Source organism: Myotis yumanensis, unplaced genomic scaffold (genome assembly GCF_028538775.1).
Source record: "Myotis yumanensis isolate MYYU_CA2020_CCGP unplaced genomic scaffold, mMyoYum1.0.hap1 SCAF_15, whole genome shotgun sequence".
In the NCBI taxonomy this organism is placed as follows: Eukaryota; Metazoa; Chordata; class Mammalia; order Chiroptera; family Vespertilionidae; genus Myotis; species Myotis yumanensis.
Genome location: NW_027223766.1, coordinates 29815989 through 29837247, shown reverse-complemented (window position 1 = coordinate 29837247; position 21259 = coordinate 29815989). Strand labels below are relative to the sequence as shown.

The following is a 21259-nucleotide window of genomic DNA, read 5'->3' as shown; positions in this document are numbered from 1 at the left end:
TCAATCTGTCTGGAACCCCAACATTTAACCGCAGATAAGGTATTAAATTGTCAGCTCATGTACTGAGCAGAAGGCGTCTCTATCGTCTCTGTTCCTTGGAATGTTTCTACTGACCTGCACCCTTGATTATTTAGTTCAGAGATAATTTTCAATAAACTGTTGTCACTTGAAAATAAACAATCTGGACAATGTAGGGTCCGTTTGGAATACTGACAAGATAAACAACCAAGGATGTGTCTTCTCTTTGCAGGCCGTTTTGGAACGTGTGCTCCAGAGACTTCACTTTCTTCCCCAAAGAGAAGATTTTACTTCAAATAAAGCTGTTTACTTGGCACCTCTGGGCGACCCTTTTTGGAAGAGCCACAGCCATGGGTGGCTTTGGAGTCTCACCTCGAAGGCACAAGTTCATCCTGCTCGTGCTCTTTCTGTTGCACATTCCGAGTCTGGGTCTGGACATGGAAAGTCATCCTACCACTGAAGTCTGCGCCACACACACCATTTCACCAGGACCCAAAGGTAAGGCAGGAAAAGCAAACTTTCCATCTCTAATAAGGAGGCTGTCTTCCTTCAGCTCTCAGCCCCATTCTAGCTCTCAATGACTCTCTCTTCTCCCCTCACTAGTTCCTTCCATTTTTCATCTATTTTGGAAAATCAATGACCTATTATTTTTAAATCTCCCTTGATGTTAGGTAAGAGAATATTAGGAGGGAATGGCCCCCCGGGAGGGGGGGGGATGTGATGGAACTGATCCAGGGCAGGGGGGCATTTCTGTGTTGCTCTAGAGGAAGACACACTAGCAAGATACTAGTCTTCAGGAATCCTTTCCTTTAAAGCCCAACTCCTTTCTCATGCTGTGCTGCTAAAGCCACTAGGCAAAGGCTCAGTGAAGTAAATAGTAAACCTTTTGAATATTTCATAAATGAATGGGCTGCTGGGTTCCAATGCAGAGGAAAAGTTTTGTCGAGGATTGGAGGTAGTATGCAAATGAACATTTCTTTATTTGAAAGCAAAGTCTTTGGGACCAAGTGCCTTCAGCTGAGGGATGATAGAACATTGCAAGATTTTTTTCAAGTGGAGCCAAGGTCTAACTGTGCTTCAAGCAACTGGTTGATGAAAAGTGCTGCTGTTTTCCTGGTTTCAGCTCTGACCCTTTGGTTCTGAAAGTGGTCACTGCAGTACAAATTGGTGCTCTCTCATTAGTAATTCATGCGCTGTTTCTCCAGGCTATAGGGCAGAAGAATTACAGCTGCTTAAAATTTTAAGTAGAAAAGGGGTCTTTAAAAAAAAATCCTGGAAATGCATCGCCCTATGCTTGTCAGTTATTTAAATGTGTATTGCTTAAAGTGCATTTTTCTTAATCAGTGAATTAATTTCCTCATAAGATTGCAATCCAAGTTTTAACCTTTGCTACCACAAAATGAATGCAGGGGGAACAATGAGACCTTGGGGCTTCCTAATAATTTCTTGGGTGAATTAATGAATAATCTGAGGGCAAATGTTTAGAAAAGAAAGTTTTGATGAGAAGTAAAGTGTTTACTTAAAACCATTACTGAACTTTCCATAGAATATAGGAAACTTTGTATTACTCCTAGGGTATCATGGAGAATGCTGAAAATAAACACTTCCCCTGTTCCTGCAAATAGGAGAATCCACTTAGTAGTAGAACTGTTAAAATGTTTTTCTTGTAGAGAAACTGCAGTTTTCAAACTGGAAGAAGAATGGACAAAGTGTTGTTAAAATAATGTCCAAAATATAATGTTCAACAATTCTATTCATTCCAATTCAGTGAACATATATTGAGTATACACTAAGTGCCAAGCATTCTTTCCAGCACAAGAATATGCTTAATATGCATTAAATACTATACATTAATGTCATGAGTGATGAAGAGATAGATATGTGATTTAGGAGGGAGATCAGAGGGTAACTAATATTTGTTAGATGCCAGTAGGGTGTCTACCATAAGAGTGTGTACCCTCATTTCTTTGCTTAATAGAAAACATCTCCATTCACATTAGAAACTCTATTAAGATTTCAAACAATGGAAACCTCTGTAACACTCTTCCTGAGCCTGTGTGGAAATGATGAGATGATTACAAGCCAGAAATGTGACAGAGTGAAGAAGTGAGTGCTCCTGGGGAAGAAAGGTTTGGGGAGTTTTTACAAACCCTGTGTTCCAGAACCAAGTCCGTTAAGAACCCAATTTGATTGCTTCTTATTCCCCCAGAGCCTGGGGGCTTTTCATCCAATGGACTCTAAGTTCCTTTCTTATTAAAGACATCCCATGATTCTGGAATGTACTGACTACCTACTACGTGCCAAGCATCATGTGAGATGCTAAAGGTTTCCAACTAAGGAAGAACTTGAACTTGTCCTAGAAGTTAAATCTACATTTCCAGCTGGGGATTAGATTGAAAACTCTTGGCATCAGGGCCCAGCTAGCTCTTTGTGTGTGTGTGTGTGTGTGTGTGTGTGTGTGTGTGTGTGTGTGAATTGCCTGTGTGTGCACATGGTGCAACATGAGCATAGTCACTACTATCCTGCCTCTGCTCTGGGCACCGTCTAAATGTTGTGTGCACAATAACAAATAAGACATTGTCTTCTCTCAAGATATAAACTGCCATCTACCCTACCTGGTCCTTTCATCAACATGATGATAGTCCCTCCCCACTCCTGAACAAGGCAGATTTGTATACTTAGCTCTACAAAGTGAAGGGGGGGGGGGGGGTGGAATACAAAAAGACAAAGTTTGATGGCCAAGTAAACATTTTAAAGGGTTGTTGTTTCTGCTCAATACATTATTTCTAAGATCAAGCTGTTCTATACTCTTCCCCATGGCTAGTCATCGTAATTCATATTTACCAGCAGTGAGCTCAGAAACTTCTATACTCAAACAGACAATACAAGGAGTTTTCCCTACATTCATTTGTAGAGCCTGGGAACTAAAAAATTACTTAGCATTGCAGGTGCAAAACCAGTTAGGTTAACCCCTCATATAATATGTTGCCCAATATAGAGACACCATATTTCACTGCATTATTTCCCAAGCGTGACTAGATTCAATCTGTTTGGTCTTCAGGATATTATTACTTCTATTTATGCTTCAGTCTTCTTCTTTGTAAAATGGACCTTTATCATAGATCTATTTTTAAAATAATGTAAGATAATTAATATAAACTTAAAGCTGTGTAGACATCGTAAGTAGGTACTTAAATTCTATTTATCTTTCCTTCCTCTCCCTATGTAAGTCTGTTGGCTAACAATTTTGAGATAAGAATTATTCCGGTTATCAAAACTTCTTTGTGTAAAGCTACCTTTATTTTTATTTCTTTGCCTTCAATTTGTTATTTTATTCTGCTTAGTAGGTAAACATTTTTGGTGGGTTGTTTTGTGTGTTTTTTTCCTACCTTGGTAGTTTCTTTAAACAATTTATGTGAAATTCTGACCTCTAGTGGTTTTACTTAAAAACAACAATGACAAGAAATTTTAACAGAATATGTTAAAAAGAATTTTAAAACCAATAAGAAATATTGAGCCCTAACCGGTTTGGCTCCGTGGATAGAGCATCGGCCTGTGGACTCAAGGGTCCTGGGTTCAGTTCTGGTCAAGGGCATGTACCTTGGTTGTGGGCACATCCCCTGTAGGGAGTGTGCAGGAGGCAGCTGATCGATGTTTCTCTCTCATGGATGTTTCTAACTCTCTATCCCTCGCCCTTCCTCTCTGTAAAAAATCAATAAAATATATTTTTAAAAAAGAAATATTGAGGTGATGCTTTACAATTTCTGATGACCTTTAAGATACATTATCTTGTTTAATTGCTCTTTGAGGTGGTAGTTACTTTAAACTTAAAGATAAGGAAACTATCAATGAGGCCAAGCAAAGTGCCCAAGGTCTTTCAAGTAGATATAGTCTAGTCATGCAACTTGAACTTTATCCCTAGCTTCTGGCTCTGGGTCCAGTGTAATTCCATGACATCCACTGGTTTGTGTTAGAATCCAGTTTGAAGACAGTCCACTGCCCCTTTTTTGATAAGAAATGGATAAGGCAGTACCTAAGAACATGGAGCTCATGTAACCTCTCGGCCCAACATTATACTACATGCCAAAACATGTTGAAAGTGATGACATGCCTCCTCTTTGATAGTTAACTTCACTAGTTTGTTTGGAAACTAATGATATTTTACCCTATTGAATATTTTGGCTTTTGCTAGCTTTTTAGTTTAGCAGCTCTTTCTTTCAGTGACATCTGTATATGCATGGCCTAAAAGGTCCTTTGTAATCCATTTTGCTTCTCCCTACTTCTTCCAGGTCATTTAAAACCACTTTTCAAAAGATGTTTGCTCCGGGCATCCTTGCTTTGTCTCTCACCTCTGACCCTGGAACTTTGCACTTGATGTTCCCTGTTTGGCCCAGTATTACTGCAGATGTTCCCAAGGAGAGTTCTGCCTTCAATCATTCAGGTTTTAGCTCAAATGCCATTTGCACAGTGAGGCCCTGCCTGACTATCCATTCACTCTCTACCAAAGTTCTCAAGACATTTTATTATTTTAAAGGACTTACTACTAAATGAAAATCTGTGTGTGTGTGTGTGTGTGTGTGTATATTTTTTTAAGCTTTTTTTAAATGCAATATTTCTTTTTTTTTAATGCAAGCTTCTAGGATGCAGGGACCCTGTCCATCTTGTTGAGTGTGCTTTCCTACTGCCTAGAATAGTTCCTGACACATAGTGGGTGCTCAGTAAATATTTTTGGTGACATAAATGAATCCTAATTATCTAAGATCCCCCAACATTTTAGCTCATGGCTCTGACCTATTCACTCAGCTCCTTAATGCTCTCCATGTTTGCCCTGCATTTTCAAAGAAAGGACTGCTCCTTTTATGCAAATGCTTCCAAAAGAAGGACTGATCCTGAGGATGCACTATTTCTTTAGTGATCAAAGAACTTCCCCACTAGTGGCCACCAATTTTCTGCAAGTACAAGGGTAACGTGGCCTCCCTGATGCCCCTGTCTCAGCCTAGCCTGGCCACTAGCTTGATGCCACTTCCCTCAGTAAGGAAGGTTTTCCATTGACTGCATCTGAGGACATGACAGTTCCTACAAATCACTGTTATGAATCCTCCACACACGTGGCCTGTGATGAATTCATGGGGCTAGGATCATCTCTCTTCTTTTCAGCGCAACTCCACCATAGTTGTAGGAGCAGTAATGTAATACATTGAATAGTTGCCATTCGCCTTTGTATTGTGTGAGCGCTTTACAGCCATTTTAAAATTTAATTACCTCAAAAAAATTTAATTACCTCAACAAACACAAAGAAAAACTCACACATTATAATTACCATTTGACAGATGAAGAAACTGAGATTCAGAACGATTAAGTCACTAGCCTAAGGCCACCCAGTTGGAAGGTGGCAGGTTGGAACTCCATCCTGTTACAGTTGGACTCCATGCCTTGATCAGCTCGCTAACCCTGCTCATCAGCCAGTGTGGACTGCCCCACAGTACTTTCTGGGACTGCCTGAAATAGCTACTTTAGCTTTTGCTTAAAGTTCTTATTGGTCCTTATGAAACTCATGCATGGGTAGACCAGGTGACCCACGCAAGTGCTCGACAATAGGATGTACGCACAGCTTTGCCATGAAGGAAGCCTTATAGAGCCCCCTTTCATCTTCTGAAATGATTTCCTTCTCTGCAAACCCCTTAACCTCTGGAAAATGAACTTCCATCTGGCCACCCAGCATTTTACTGATTGTGGCTCTGGGTCCCAGCAAGTGACACAACTTGAGTTATTCCCAGGAGCCCCCCAGCCTCCAAACAGGATGTCTCATGACTTCCCCAAATGTATGGCTAGAAATACCTGGATCACTTTCGCACTCAAATTGACATCTTACTACCTGTAAAGTGACTTTCAGATATAATTTAATTTAACCCCAGTTACTTTTACGTTTGTGAAAACTAAAGCCCAGAGAGGTAACAGACCATGTTCTATCTACATCACACAGCTGCTAATTGGAGGCAGGGCTGCAACTGTTCCAGTTTCCCCAGCCAATCATTGTTCCCCTCCGCCATATTATACCATTGCCCTCATGTCTCATCATTCCCATTAAGCGTGAAATGATCCTTCAGTTTTATAAATTAACATTAGAAAAGAAGTTCTGTGAGGTCAATGTATAAACACGCCGCAGAATTGTTTTAACTCGGTCACCTTGATATAATTTAAGCTGCTAATTTCTTTCTGGTGCCTTTATCAGAGAGGTTAAGCAAGTAGTTATTTTTGAAAAACCTTTATATTAATTGTAGTAATTAACTGGATTCGTTCATTTTGAGTTTTAATATGTATTTTATGCATAAGGACAGACCAAAATTTTAAGTGGCTTGTCTTTTCTTAACTTTATATTTCATGTGTGGGTGTTCTGAAACATTTTTTTCCCTCTCCTTTTTTTTTCCTCTGGGTAGATGCCAAAAACACATTTCAAGGTTATGTCAGGAGGGAAAGAATAAAATGTGGGTAAAGTGTGGGCAATGATGAGTCAGGAAGTACTCGTTTGTGGAAATGACAAAAGAAATTTGTTTCATTTTAGTAAAGGTGCATCCTTTATCAATGCCATCTCTCTGACCAACTCTCTTACATAATAACTTGGCTATATATCAATCTCTACGGGGGACCATACTTACAGGTACTTGCATGTTGGTAAAGATCATGGGCTTTGTAGACAGAATTTATGGTTTCAAATTTGAGTTCTACCACTTCCTATCTGTGTGATCTTAAGCTTTAATGTCCCCATTTTTTTAAATGATGATAATGATACTACCCATATCAAATGCTTATTTTGAAAATTAAAACCTATTTACCATATAGATTAGCTGTTATTTTTTTTTTCATTAGCTTCCATTGCTATTACTGGTTACCATAGGCTTCCTCTATTTTCACATCCCTAAAAGAAAGGTTCATAGATTATATAGATGGGGCAATAAATAGAAATCTACCAGAGAAATGCCACTATCTCTGCTCCTTGCTGCAATTTCCTGAGTATTTTTAGTCCTACTGCAAAGTCAACTTTTATTCATAAATAGCTCACAAATTTGAGAGCACCTCTTCTCTTTACTAACATTGCCTTCTTTCTGTAGTTCTGCAACTGAGCTTGGTACTCCTTATCAGTAAAATGGGAATAATAACCTGGTAAATAACCTAGCGATGTAATCAGATTAAATGAGTTATTTCACACAAAATCAAGCCTCAGTTTTCTCATCAATAACATGGCATGATAAATATTGTGTGACTACTTCATAGGGTAATGTTGAGGAGAAATGAGTTAAGCCACATAAAGCACTAAACACAGTCCTTGACACATTGTCAAAGACTTTGTAAATATTAGCAAACCATACACTAGCAAAACTCAAGGGAGAATGAGAATGTTTTTTCCTGTTTTTGTTTGTTTGTTTGGGGGGTTGGGGTTGTTGTTGTTTTTTCTTCCTTTAAGGACTGTTTGCCTTTAGCTACTGTCTGTGCCCCAGACAAACAGTTCTATTGGCCTTAGGGTCATTCACAATACATGTAGATGTCTCTCACTCTTCACATTTGTGTTTCTACTTCTGGAAATGTTCTCAGTTCTGTCAGAAATGATTTTATTTGGCTTTCCTCATCTTTTCCAGATATTCCAACCCATAACCAGTCCGTATGATTTTTACACTACATATTTGATTTGCAATACCCCATAATTTTACAAATTTTTTTAAATTGTGTTTTATAGCTTTCTCGGCACTTCCATTAAAGAGTTGCAAATATATACAGTAAAAACCTGACATTCAGAAACTCAAATGAAGCAGCATCTAAATAAGTTCATTGTTTTCAAATTATTCTCTGTGATTGTTCTTGATTTGAAAACTTTGGAAGCATCATTTCAGGTCTCTTGTGGCCACTTGACCATCCTTGTATCTGTTAAACAAATGATACAAACATACATCTTTAGAATTTACAAAGGGTTTATCCATTGTTCTGCTTTAGCTCCACTTACATACTATAGGAAATATTATCCCTATTTAAAGAGAAAGAAACTAAAGCACACTACTCCTGCATGTGATCTGACTGCACAGCTATAAGCAAGTATTCTGGGGAGAAATCTTCTGCCCATTCTACCTCCCTAACTATGTAGGAAGTAACCCTAATTGACTCAGCCAATGAGATGCGCTAAGATCCCTTAAGTGAGACAACATCATCTCAGGCAAAATCAACCATATCTTAATAAGACAGATTTGACATACTGATGATACCAAATTCCTTGAAGAGGTGACTCATTGTTCTCTGCACTTGAAGAACTTCTAAATTCTGAGGGTCATTTATGTGACCTCCCCCAGGGATGAGTGTAAGTTCAAGATATTAATAGTATTGGGTGGAGTCAGAAATAGTTTAAATGGTGTTGTTCTGCCTGGCCTGGGGTGACAAGTATCTAAAAAAAATTGTTTTTGACATTCTTAGCCAAAAGTTGACAAAGATGTCATCTTTCATCAGACCACATGCTACGTGACCAAATGACACGACAGCCAAAAGGAGGAGGCCTATATGTCGAATGGGAAGTTGGGAGATGGAATGTGGTAGCAAGTGTGACAATATGCTCCAGACCAAAGTGAAAGTCTCCAAAGGGACTGAGGACTTTGAAATACCTTAGAGGAGGGTCTCTGGAACTGAAGATATCAAAACGATTTATCAGTGCTGCCCTAGCACTTGAAGAGCAAGGCCGGACAATGCTACCCATGACTGTAGGGCAAAGCCAGTACTAGACCGCAGACACAGGTCAGATACACTGGAATAAAACTCACATGGAGTGTTCAAAGGAAAGGGATATGACCTATTTTCCTAGGTTGGAACACACCTAAGGTGACATTTTATTCTTCAAAGTAAAATGGGCTCAAAATTTTGATTAATATATACATATATATGACTTTTCATGATCAAAGAAGCCAATACCATGTTATTATTCTAATGTGGCCCAACCATACTAATAAACAACTTCTTGATCCCTCTTTCTGCTTCTATAATATTGTATTGAATAGATGAGTGTATGCAAATCAAACATTTCCAGCATTTACTGCTGCCAACGTGTTCTTGTACCTGCTTAGAAGGCTTTATTAGTGGGAAATGACTCTCCAAAATGCATATTACTGCCTGTTCTCCTGTATCTCTTTCTGTATTACTTTTTGGAATTAGAATATAGGTGGTGTGGGAGGTTAGGACCCAGTACTCTTCCATATAAAAAACCATCATTAATGCAACCAAGTTATTGATTCAATTTTCTGGTGAGTATAGATGGAGTCTTGGAGTGGGGTGGCCAATGGAAGAGGAACTGTTATCCTACCTCTCTTTAGGTAAACAGGATCAATTTTTTAATAAGGTAGAGCACAGAATTATTTTCCCTATTCTAGCTCCAATGGATTTAATGTAAATAGAAACTCAATACACTTTGTTAATCCAGTTTTCATTGTACTTTGGTTTTCCCTCCTCCTCCTCCTCTTCCTCCTCCTCCTTTTCCTCCTCCTCCTCCTTCTCCTTCTCCTTCTCCTTCTCCTTCTCCTTCTCCTTCTCTTTCTCCTTCTTCTTTCCCTTCTCCTTCTCCTTCTCCTTCTCCTTCTCCTTCTCCTTCTTCTTTCCCTTCTCCTTCTCCTTCTCCTTCTCCTCCGTCTCCTTCTCCTTCTTCTTAGTTTTCATAGCTATTTTCCAGAAGTTGTGAGATTGTATCCAGTCTTACCAGCCAAATAACAGTTTAAACCAGAGAAGCCAATGGAAGTTTTTGAGTAGAATGAAATAATTAGAAATATTATTTATTAATTAATAATATTTTTAATTCTTTCTGTAAAAAGAGATTGTTTTCCTGGCAAATAAATCTCTTGGCAGAGTTGAAGGTAGACTAAAGGATGTGAGAAGGTCCTGATGGGATATGCATTAAAAACAAGAGATGGCTTAGGGCTACTGAGATATGGAGAAAGGGGTAGGATGTTAGAGGGGTCTTTCAGAAGAAAAATTGTCAGGTTATTATGAGTTCTAAATTTTGTTTGAGCTGCCTGTGGACATTCAGATGGAAAAATCCATAGGCAGTTGGAAATGGGTACTACAAATATGTCTTAGGCATGTCTTCTCTAAGAAAGCTAAACACATGACCTATATAGTCTTGACTCATAATTTTTCTATTTTGTGATAGTCAACAGTTAGGATACTTCCATTCTCAACGAGTTTTGGGATGCCCATGGATTGGGATATTGATGTATAGTAATAGCATAGTTATCACTTATATTCAATGACAGTGCTACTCTTTTTTTAAAAAAATGTTTCTGTCCCACTTTTTACTAAAAGGAATTTTAGACAATATTGTATGTCACAGCTTTAGAGTGTTGTAAACATTTCAATGCCAGGACACAAATCTCTGCAAGCAAAAACAGGCATCAGCCAGGAAGGTACAAATCTGCACAAGCAAAGATTGGGCTAAAAGAGGCCTGGCTTCCCATTGGCATCTGTTTTTTTATCCCTCTAATGTTGAGCGATTAGAAATTCTAGGTGGCCTATTGGATGATACTGTCATATTGCGCTACTTCTCGAGTGTGTACTGCATTCAACCCTTTGCCCGCAATATCACATCCGCTCCTCTCAATAACACCCTGAGGGAGATATTTCACTATTCTGATTTCCTAATGAGGAAACTGAGGCTTAAAGAATTTGTGTGGGTTACTAAAATCTCTCAGCCGGTGAGTGATGGAGCCAGGACTTGAACTAAGCACTCGGATCCCACAGCCCATGCTCCTAACCACTACAGTGTATTGCAGAAGCATGACAACTAGTCCTGGATGGATGGGTTTTTCCTAGCATTTGTTTCTACTGACTTGGCTCTGAATGCATTTTAATAATGAATGATATATGAAAGCAGCAGAAAAACTGCCCAACAAACCTTAATGTTGTATTTTTCATTAAGTACAATGTTAGTTGTTTGTTTGTTTTTTCCTTCCCTGTTACTCAGACATGCAATGACTGCAAAAGACTTGCAGGCCCAAAGTAGTAATTTTTTAAAAAAACAAATAAGCCTGAATACAAAGAAAGGTGCTTTGTAATTCAAGTAGAAAAGATTGTAGGATTCTTGAAATCCTGACCTTTTTTTTTTTTCTTTTTTGGCTAGGTTGCACAGGGATGAGTTGAAGGGCAAATGAAGTTCATGGGCCCCTAGAATTGAATGGATACAAATAAGGGACTGGTTGACATTATGGTCATGCACATTAATAATCCAGCTTACGCCATAGTAAGCACCCAATAAATACTAGCTCTTACCATTATTGACAGTGATATTACTACCAGATAAATTAATCACAATATATCTCCTTACAGATGGCATTTTCTTGCATTTGTTTAGCGCATTAATATTGAAAAAGCACTTTCATTTTATTTCCCTATTTGATATGTTATCTTGTCATCTGAGGAGACATAAGTAAAAGCATAGTCTCTTCAGCCCCACATCATTGATCTTTCTGAAGGCTCACCTTGGTAGATACCAACAAAACACGCAACTATTTCCCTTTCATAACATTCATGATATTTATAAGATCTTGTGCTTCCTTCCCACAAACTTTTTTTTAAAATATATTTTATTGATTTTTTACAGAGAGGAAGGGAGAGGGATAGAGAGTTAGAAACATGGATGAGAGAGAAACATCCATCAGCTGTCTCCTGCACACCCCCTACTGAGGATGTGCCCGCAACCAAGGTACATGCCCTTGACCGGAATCGAACCTGGGACCCCTCAGTCCGCAGGCCGACGCTCTATCCACTGAGCCAAACTGGTCAGGGCCCTTCCCACAAACTTTTAAGCTTAGATCATGTCTTATGAGATATGTTGTTATGCCCCTAGAGCCCAACCAGACTTGATAGCTAGTAGAAATTTGATAAATGTTTGTTCAAGGAATGAATGAAGAAACTGTGAAGTGTTGAACGACTCTTGAGAACAAATAAAGTGCAGAATATCGGCCCTTATCACAAAGAACATACATGCTAACTAGCTTATATTAATACAAAAAATTACATAAAATGCATTTTTAAATAATGCTTCAAGGCAGCAATTAGGAAGCAGTAACAAGGAACCATATGGTGAATTGCCAAGGAAATAATTCTGTCAATAAATTCAGAGAATTTAGAATTTAATTTCAGACAAGACTCATGGGTAGTATTTATAAGGGGAAAGAAGGCCACAGTTCCTTTATATAATTTATGGTATTTTTAATTGCAAGAGTATTTCATGCTTGTTGTAACACATAACATTTATAAAGATGTGCAAAATATACACAAAAGACCCTTCCCTTTCCAGACCCACTTCTTCCATGTAATCATCATTAATGGCTTGGCATTAACATTTATCTTTATGCCAGAGGCCCGGTGCACAGATTCATGCACCAATGGGGTTTCTCAGCCTGGCCTGTGCCCTCTCGCAATCCTGGACCCCTCAGGGGATTTTGGAGGCCTGGTGCACAGATTCAGCCCGATCCCCGCAGGCCAGGCCAAGGGACCCTACTGGTGCACGAATCGTGCACCAGGCCTCTAGTATGCATATAAGATCTTTGGTTAATCTCTTCCGGCTCTCTCCCCTTCCCTCTGAGATTCATCAGTCTGTTCCATGTTTCTATGTCTGTGCATTTAGCGTCTGCTCCCTGGTGGTCAGTGCGCATCATGGCTACTGGTCGAACGGTCAAATGGTCACTTAGGCTTTTATATATATAGATTTATTTTACTTACTTATTCTTTGCTTTAAACAGGATCATCTGTGTGTGATTCTCTAAGAGATGTCCTTTACACAATGTAACACAGAGCTCACTTTTTCCCAAGGTTTTTTTCAACTCATCTCATTACTTTTAGTAGCTGCATCATATTCCTCCTTGTATCTTCATCAATCTCATGATGACAAATTTTAAGGTTTCTTATGTTTGTTTGTTTTTTGCCACTCTAAACAAATATTTTCATATATACATTTGTTCTTACAGTTATTCCCATCAAATAGGTTCCTAAGGTAAAATAAGGGTGTGGTAATTATAGAAAGATTATTTTCCAGAAATATTTTAGCCATTTACATTGCTTAAAAGAATGACCTTTCTGTATATATGGCATCTTTGGATGCAACTAGTCTTTTAAAATTATTAAATCTGATGGCAAACTCTGACAGACATTGACATATATACTTTTTTTTTTTTTTTTTACTAATAGTGAGTCTGGACTTTTTAATCTATTATTGTTTATATTTGTATTGCATCTTTTTATTTCATTTAATGTCTTTCTTCAAAAACAATTTGCAAAAGCTCTTTGCATATTAAGAATATTGAGCATTTTTATGTCTTGGTGATTGATTTTTTCCTTTGTCTATCATATATTTGTTTATGAACTTTATACAGGGTAGGAAAAAGTAGGTTTAGAGTTGTTTGTGTAGAAAATAATATAATTATTAATGAATAATAATGCAAGAATAAACTCTTTGTTTCACATAAACCTACTTTTGCCCCACCCTGTATGTTTATGCGGCACCTTTTATCATGTAAAAATATTTCACTTCTTATATGGACATATATGTCTACATTTTATTTTATGACTTCTGTTTTATTTCTCTGAGGAGATAAATTTCAAACAAAAAGAAGAGCATAAGCCTTTCCCTGGAGGCACAAATATAAAGACATTTTAATGAACAATGAATAAACAAGTTGGACAGGAATCAAAGTTATGCAGGTCAGTGTCAGAAAATAATGCCAGAAAATTTCATTGAAACTGATTTGTGAAGGCCTAAATGCTAGACTAATTAGTTTGGACATGGCTGTAAACACAAAGGAACTACTGAAATGTTTTGAATGGGGCAGTTTGGAAAACTGAAATTCAGATCCAAGGAAACCAGTATTTCAGCAACTATTGAACAAGCCCTATTCTAGGCACTGCAAGTCACCAGTGAGTAAAACACCGTGGAGACCATTGAGGGATCACTTGCACGGAACAGAAGTATGGGGACTCTAAAAGGTAAAATAAAGGCAGTAGGAATGGGTGGAAAAAGAAAAGATGGACGTGAGAAAAATTAAGAATCAATATGGGAGTGAAGAAGAAAAACGGTCAAAGCCAATTTGGATATTGAGCCTGAAAGATGAGAGCACAGCAGTGATATCAGTAACACAGGCAAATTAGAAAAGGAAACAAAAGATATGGGGAGGAGGGAGTAGTAGAGACAGGGAGTTGTGTATTTGCCTGTGCTGCCTTTCTAGATTCTAAGCAATCACAGCCATCCCAGCAGACTAAAGTCAATTCATTAATCAGCCATTATTGAGAATGACATTTCAATCAATTACTAATTTATTTAACTGTATTGTCATTAAGCTCACATTTACCCAACTTGTCTTTAAGTATATTATTCTTTCATTTTGAAAACCTTTATTGAGGAAGCACCTATTGTATCTCAGACCCTGTGCCAAGTCCTAGAGATACAGAAAAAAATCATATCTCATCCCTGATCTGTCCCATTGCCTATGACACTGTGTGGTGGACACTATGAAGTATGAAGGGAATTCCCTTCAGAGAATGAGATTAATCCTGACTGTTGGAGAGGGAGATAAGCAGGAAAGGCTGTACTGAGGAGATTCCTGGGTAGAGGAGGTGACTCAAGAGTTGAACCTACATGGGGCATGGAGTTGGATAGAAGATAAAAATTCACATGAACTTTTGAGAACATTCTGCCTGAATAGAATGACAAATTTTTATTTTAGCTTATTTTCTTTTCCTCTTACCTTAAGATGTAAATTTATTCTGTGGAGCTCAGTGCAAGAGAACTCATTTACTTCTTCCTGAGAAAGAATTAGGAAAAGTTTAGGGGTGGGTGAGTAGAGCGAGGTGTTTCCTTTTTTATGCTCCCATAATAGGTATGCTTCCAGCATTTGCCACAGTAACTATGGGCTTATATGTCCATCATCTCCAGAGGTTTTGATCTCCTCATAGCAAGGCCCTTATTCTCCTAATCTGTGTCTAATAGTTATGTGAGTAAAGAAACTTGTGTTTGCAAGTGAAAAAAAAAAAAAAAACAAGCACAAACCAAACTTAAACTAGTTAATCAAACAAACAAGCCGAGGAGAGAAGTAGACTCACATAATAGGGAGGAACTCAAGCTGAGCTATGTTCAGATTCGAGTGAAGGGTTCAGGACTCGGTCTTCACACCTTGGTTCTGCTTTTCTCTCTAATGACTAATGTTCATGAAGGTTCGCCCTTTCTAGTGATGCAGATACTTCAATGATAGTCTATCCTTCCTACCACCCCTGCAGAAAAAGCAAGTTTCCATTTTTAAAAAAAGTTATAACTGCTTGATTCACTGAGAAGACTTATCTACAAATTGAGACTTATTGGCTTGTATTGGGTCACATGTCATTGTTGAACCCATTACTGTGACCAGGGTTTAAACCACATGGGTGGAGAATAAGCAAGTGTGGTTTCCTATGGGAAATTGTGGTGCTTTTACCAGCAGCACAGGTAGAGGATACCAGATAGGCAAGCCACAGATGCCCACTGTGTACTTAATATGCAGTAGATCAGTAAGGGCACACTCAATGCAAGAAATTTCCCTGTGAACTTTGCCATCCATAATAACATTTAATCTTCAGGTAACTCCATGAGAAAGGTACAACTATCTCAATTTTCCAGGATAGGAAACTGAAGCACAAAGGAAAATAATTTAGTATAAAATGTAAGGGGTGTTACTGTGAATTAGTTTGCTAGGACTGCCTCAACAAAATACTACAAACTGGGTGGCTTAAACAACAAAAATGTATTGTCCTACAGTTGTGGAGCCTAGATGTCCAAGCTCAAGGAGTTGGAAGATTTGGTCTCTCTTAGCTAGACCTCTCTCTTGGCTTGCATATAGTTGCCTTCTCACTGTGTCCTCACATGGCCTTTTCAGGGATGTGTGCACACAGCCTCATGTGTCCGTCTTTGTGTGTTCAAGTTTGCTCTTGTCATAGGGACACCAGTAAGATTGAGTTAGGACAGCCCTAATAGCCACAACTTGATCGCTTCTTTAAAGGCCTTATCTTTAAATATAGCCATATTCTGAAGTACTGGGGGCTAGGGCTTCAACATGAATTTAGGGGGAGAGGACACAATTCGGCTCATAGTAGGCTACAAAACTGTTCTGTCCATTGCATGGAGCTTCCAGAGGGAGCTTGAATGAGTGTCCCGTCACTCATTCCAGTTGAATAAGCCTGTGGTTCTGAAGGCTGAGTCCCTTGGCAAACGGCATCCTGGTTAAGAGCTGCTGCTATCTTCTGCACAAGACTCTTCCTGGGTGGGACAGCCTTTCTCCCTAAAGGCATGCAGTTTCCTATGGTCTAAGATGAACTTGTTTTGAGGTGGGGGTTTTTTTGTAATAATATCCCTATTGCAGGATCAGAATAAAGAATATTTTATGAACATGTAAATATTTTTTTCTATTCATGAGAAGCATATTGTTTATTGTTACTTTTAAACAAGTTTGGCCAAGGTCTGGACCTCCCTTGTCCACAGATAAGCTGCCTCAGGGCAATGAAGGTGGAAACCTGAATGTCTCAAATCATTCTTTATTTAGATCTTCTGTGTGCTTGCTTTTTATCCTTTTATTAAAAGAAATATGAAGAAAACCATCCCTTCAGTTCTCAAATGAGTAAAGAGGGCTGCGATGAAGTGACACCAGGGGTCTGTAGTCCATCTACAGTGAACACCCACTGCTACCTCTGGGGGTCAGGGATCCATGCTCACAGAAGCCTGGTTTTAAATTACAGATCACCATCTCCTGTTGGCTCCCATTAATCAAGTGATCAATGCCAGTTCTGGTATAGGACCATTTAGGCCATTGAAGAATCCCACCTTCAGGCAATGGGCAGGAGCAATGCAGGAAACACTGACTACTATTCAGCAATGCATTTGATAGGGAATAAAAGAAGTAAGAAACCTTTTTATTGATGTCTTCTACATGCGATTTTCACCACAAAGCTATTAAAATAAATCAAGGTACCATGTGTCTCAGAGTAAGGAAATAGCCCTCAATTTGGCAGACTTTAGAATTTTAAGCATTCTACTTATTTCTAGTTATAGATAAAGCGAGACTTTGAGAGGTTAAATATCACACCTGAGTTCACAAAGCTGGAAAGAGACATAATTAGGACTTGAATTCCAGATATATTAAGAGTGGAGCCCAAGGGCTTCATCAGTATATCATTCCAGATTACCAGCAACTACTGTCTTCTATGATTGACCAATGGAAATTTGTCTTCCTCCAACCACTCTGGTCATGGCAGTTTCTTGGAGTCCTCTCAGAAGAGAAAATGGAATTGTTTGTCATGATTTGTTTTCAAAGAACCTAGGTTTACTCCTCTGAATGTCTGCTTCTCTTTCTTAGTGCTTACCTCTTTTTCATTATATACAGCACAGCAGTAGGGGCTCGAGATAAACCAGATCACAGAATTCTATGAAGGTGACTTCAGAAAACCCTGTAGTCCCTTAAAAAGTAAGATTACTAAAATGATATTATGTTTACATAGGAGAATGTCCTTACCTTTTAGAGACACTTGCTGAAATATTTAAGGAAGGTTTGTCACGATGTCTATAATTTACTTTTTTTTTAATCGGTAAAAAATAAATATGTAAAGCAAGGACAACATGTTAATTGTTAAATCTCAGTAATGGGTGTGTATCTATTTCTGTGTATCATTATGTAAAATATTTATATTAAATATTATAGTAAATATGTTTAAAAGTCAAGTAAAAAAATAAGTAATGAATATAGAATAAAGATTGAGATACTGAATACAAAGAGAAGTTTAAAAGAGATGTCATTCCAAAGGACTTGTACACATGCATATAAGCATAACCAATGAACACAAGACATGGGGGGGGCGGGTATGGGAGGCTGGGGGAAGGTCAAGGGGAGGGAAAAAAAGGAGACATATATAATACTCTTTGTAATACTTTAAGCAATAAAACAATTTTAAAAAAAGATATGTCATTTCTGGTGATGATGACAATAATAATCCTATTGAAACAAGAACGGGTGAGTTTAGCAAGTGCCAGGCCCTGTGCTGAACACTCATCATGCATTGTCTCCTTTAGTCCACACCAGTCCTATGAGGTAGGATCATTTTCTCAACTTTCTTAATAAAACTGAGACTCAGAGAAATGAAACGACCTGTTCCAGACCTGCCTTCACCAATTCAGTATAGTCCTGCCATAGGGAGCGCTGGGAGGCAGTGATGAGTTGAAAGAATCCAGGACGTATGGGGAAGCAGGTGAAGGCACAGAGTGGCTGATAAACTTGCTGAATGGAGACAAGACAACAATAGCAGGTCCCAGGGAACTCTGAATATTTCAGTGAAATGATGAGGCTGTAATTGAGGAAGGAAAAGTACTGGGAGGTGGTCCACTTTAAGACCATACTATTGTATCTGGTATACAGAAGAGGGCCATGCAATAATTGATGGCTATTGAAATTCCCAACAATAAGGAAGCAATTGGCATATATGGAAAATGAGTAGAGATGGGAAGGATATCTTTTGAGCAGGAGTCTGGCCTCACTAACAAAGGACACCACACTGTCTACCTCATTCAGTTCTAGGGCTGATCAGGGGAAAGATTGCTAACAACTTCTCCCTAGTTCATAAGATTATTTTGATGGTGGGAAAAGAACAGCTTCCAGTGAATTTTCTTTAGCATTTCTAAAACCAATTCACTGATTTTTAATAATTACTTCCTTTGAGCAGGGGGTACTAACCTCAGTTCAGCTATTTCATTTTAAACTAGAATTTAATTTTAACATTTTGCTTGTTGGGCGGGGGGCAGGGAGGGGGAAATAGCCGACCTAAGAAAAATTGGTCAACTGTGTGCTCTGCTGGAGAGATTGTCACAGCACGCCGGTGGCCTGGAGGTGCCAAAACAGACTGTTGCTGTAAAATTGAAATTAGTTCATTTTAGCTTATAGCTTTTTACTTACATTTAAAATGAAAGTGGCTATTTTTAAAAGAAGGAAAGGAAGTCTAAATTGCTCTGCTAATCCAATGAAATATTGCCAAGAGGATAAAAGCAGACGGCTGTGAGCCATGTGGGGGATCCTTTCCAAAGCTTGTTCTTATATCTCTCCTCTGTTTTCATTAAAGCAAGTCCCAGAGATCAAATGAACCGTGGACCCATGCTGAAGGCAAGGGCACATGTAGTGTGCTTGCTTCATCTCTGCCAGCAGCCCGCTCACCACTAGGCTGGTCAGAAGAATAGTAATCCGATACTCTCCCTCCCAGGTCTCCGCATCAGGAGCCATCAGGGAGCAGATGACTAAGTCACTCATCTAATTGCCTCCAGTTAGGTACTTGCTTAAAAATGAATAGGAGAGCTCATAGGAAAGGGGGAGACAGATCAGATATAATAATGGCACCAATAATTCACATTCCTGTGGTTTTACAGTTCACAAAGTGCTTCATATACATGCCTGCCTTGGATCTTGCTTTTGGGTGAGCATCTTCGGTCCATTGTACAGAATAGCAATCCCAAACCCAGAGATGTTAAGACAGGAATTTGTTCCCAATCATACAGTTCATTCAAAACATGGACTTTGATAACAACTGCTCCAGTTCAAATCCTGGCTTTATTACTTAGGAGCTATGTGACTCTGGGAAATTACTTAACCTCTCTTTGACCCCATTTGTCATCTGTGAAATGGAGCTAAGAACAGTATCCATTGGAAAGGTTGTTGTGGAGATCAAATGACAGGATGCATGTCAAATATTAGGAACCTTCTGGCATATGGTATTCAGTAAATGCTATCATTACATTTATAAAACATTTGATGGCTCACAAAATATATTCAGTTCAACTGTATTTATTAAGCACCAGAGCCAAACACTGTGCTAAATTCTGGTGATGCTAGAATAAATCATTCATGGACCCAGCCATTCCACAGGACATAGGGCTAGCGCAGGTAGACGGACGCCCTCAGTATAAAGTGATATTTTAAACAGTGAAGATAATCAGAGAATTCAGCCTGGCCTGAAAGTGTTAGAAAGGGCTTTCTAGAGAAACATACATTTCTGACTTGACCTTTAAAAAACCCTCTGGAAAAAAAGCATTATTTTCGTCCAGTCGACAAATGAGTGAAACAAGCCTCAAAAAGGGTGAGGACTTCCCAAGTTCCCTCATTGGTGAATGGTGAAGTCAGGTCTCAGTTAGACTAAACTACCTCAAGGGTATGTTCCCTCTGTACTGTCATTTAGATGATAAGCTGTGTGTTTTTTCTTCTGCACTAACTTTCTTGTTTAAAAGGGAACTATCACTCTTTTTGCCTCTCCCCTTTTCTCTCAGAAAAATTCGGCACAGAGTTGTTCTCTAAAATCCACAATCTGCTAGCTAGTCACAAAAGCCTAGACTGGGAGGGACAATTGTTTACCTATAGGGATCTGGAGGGGCAGAGAAATACTTGCTGTTGAGTCATAGTTCTACCACTCGCAAGCTCTGCGGCAATAGGCAAGCAACTTAACCTCACTGGGCCTCAGTTTTTCCACTCATGAAATGGAGAAACAATAATCCTCACCTTCTGGAATTTCCATGATGATTATATTAGCACAGTGCTTGGCACACATTGTAATTGCTCAATAAACTTTCACTATGAACTGTAGAGAGATGCCTCTTAGTCCATGCACTTCACCACTCTGTTCTGATCGCACAAATCATCTGTCCATTCTATTTTGTTTCTCTCTTTCTTTCTCTCTCTCACTCTCTCTCTCTCTCTCTGGCCTTTAATTCACTTCCTTCCACTGGTGATGGACAGGACTCCTCATGTCTTGAGATCGGTGTGATGATAATGCAGGTAGCTGGTCATAATATTGTGTGTGTTGTGCTCTTTGTTTTCAAAGCATGTTCACATGTCTCGCTTGTTGATCCTAAAATAACTGAAAGGTAAGGAAGGCAGGTATTATCCCCATCTTAAGGATGAGGAAACTTAAGTATAAAGGAGAAAATAAAATAGCCACCACTGCTAAGCACGGATTAGGTACCAAGTCTTTTATGCATGTTATCTTATTTAAATTTCTTAAGAGCCTTCTCTAATAAGTGTTAGCAGTTCATTTTGCCGGAGAGGAAAATGAGACCCAGAAAGTCAGGCACCCAACTTTCTCCAGACAGTAAATGGTAAAGCCAAATTTCAAGTCCAGATCTGTCATACTCCAAAGCCAATAAGCTCAATCATAAACTTTTTTTTATATA

At 38.8% G+C, this 21259-nt stretch overlaps 1 protein-coding gene across 7 annotated transcripts in view; it reads left to right on the top strand.

Annotated features, from left to right (window-relative positions):
• Positions 1-21259, top strand: part of COLEC10 (collectin subfamily member 10) — a 289303-nt gene that overhangs the window by 250788 nt on the left and 17256 nt on the right. For all 7 annotated transcript variants that reach the window (XM_070392752.1, XM_070392751.1, XM_070392749.1 and 4 more), the window contains one exon: positions 251-516. In XM_070392752.1, the coding sequence (XP_070248853.1) occupies positions 369-516 (148 nt within the window). In that variant the 5' untranslated portion in view covers positions 251-368. The remainder of the gene's footprint in view (positions 1-250; positions 517-21259) is intronic.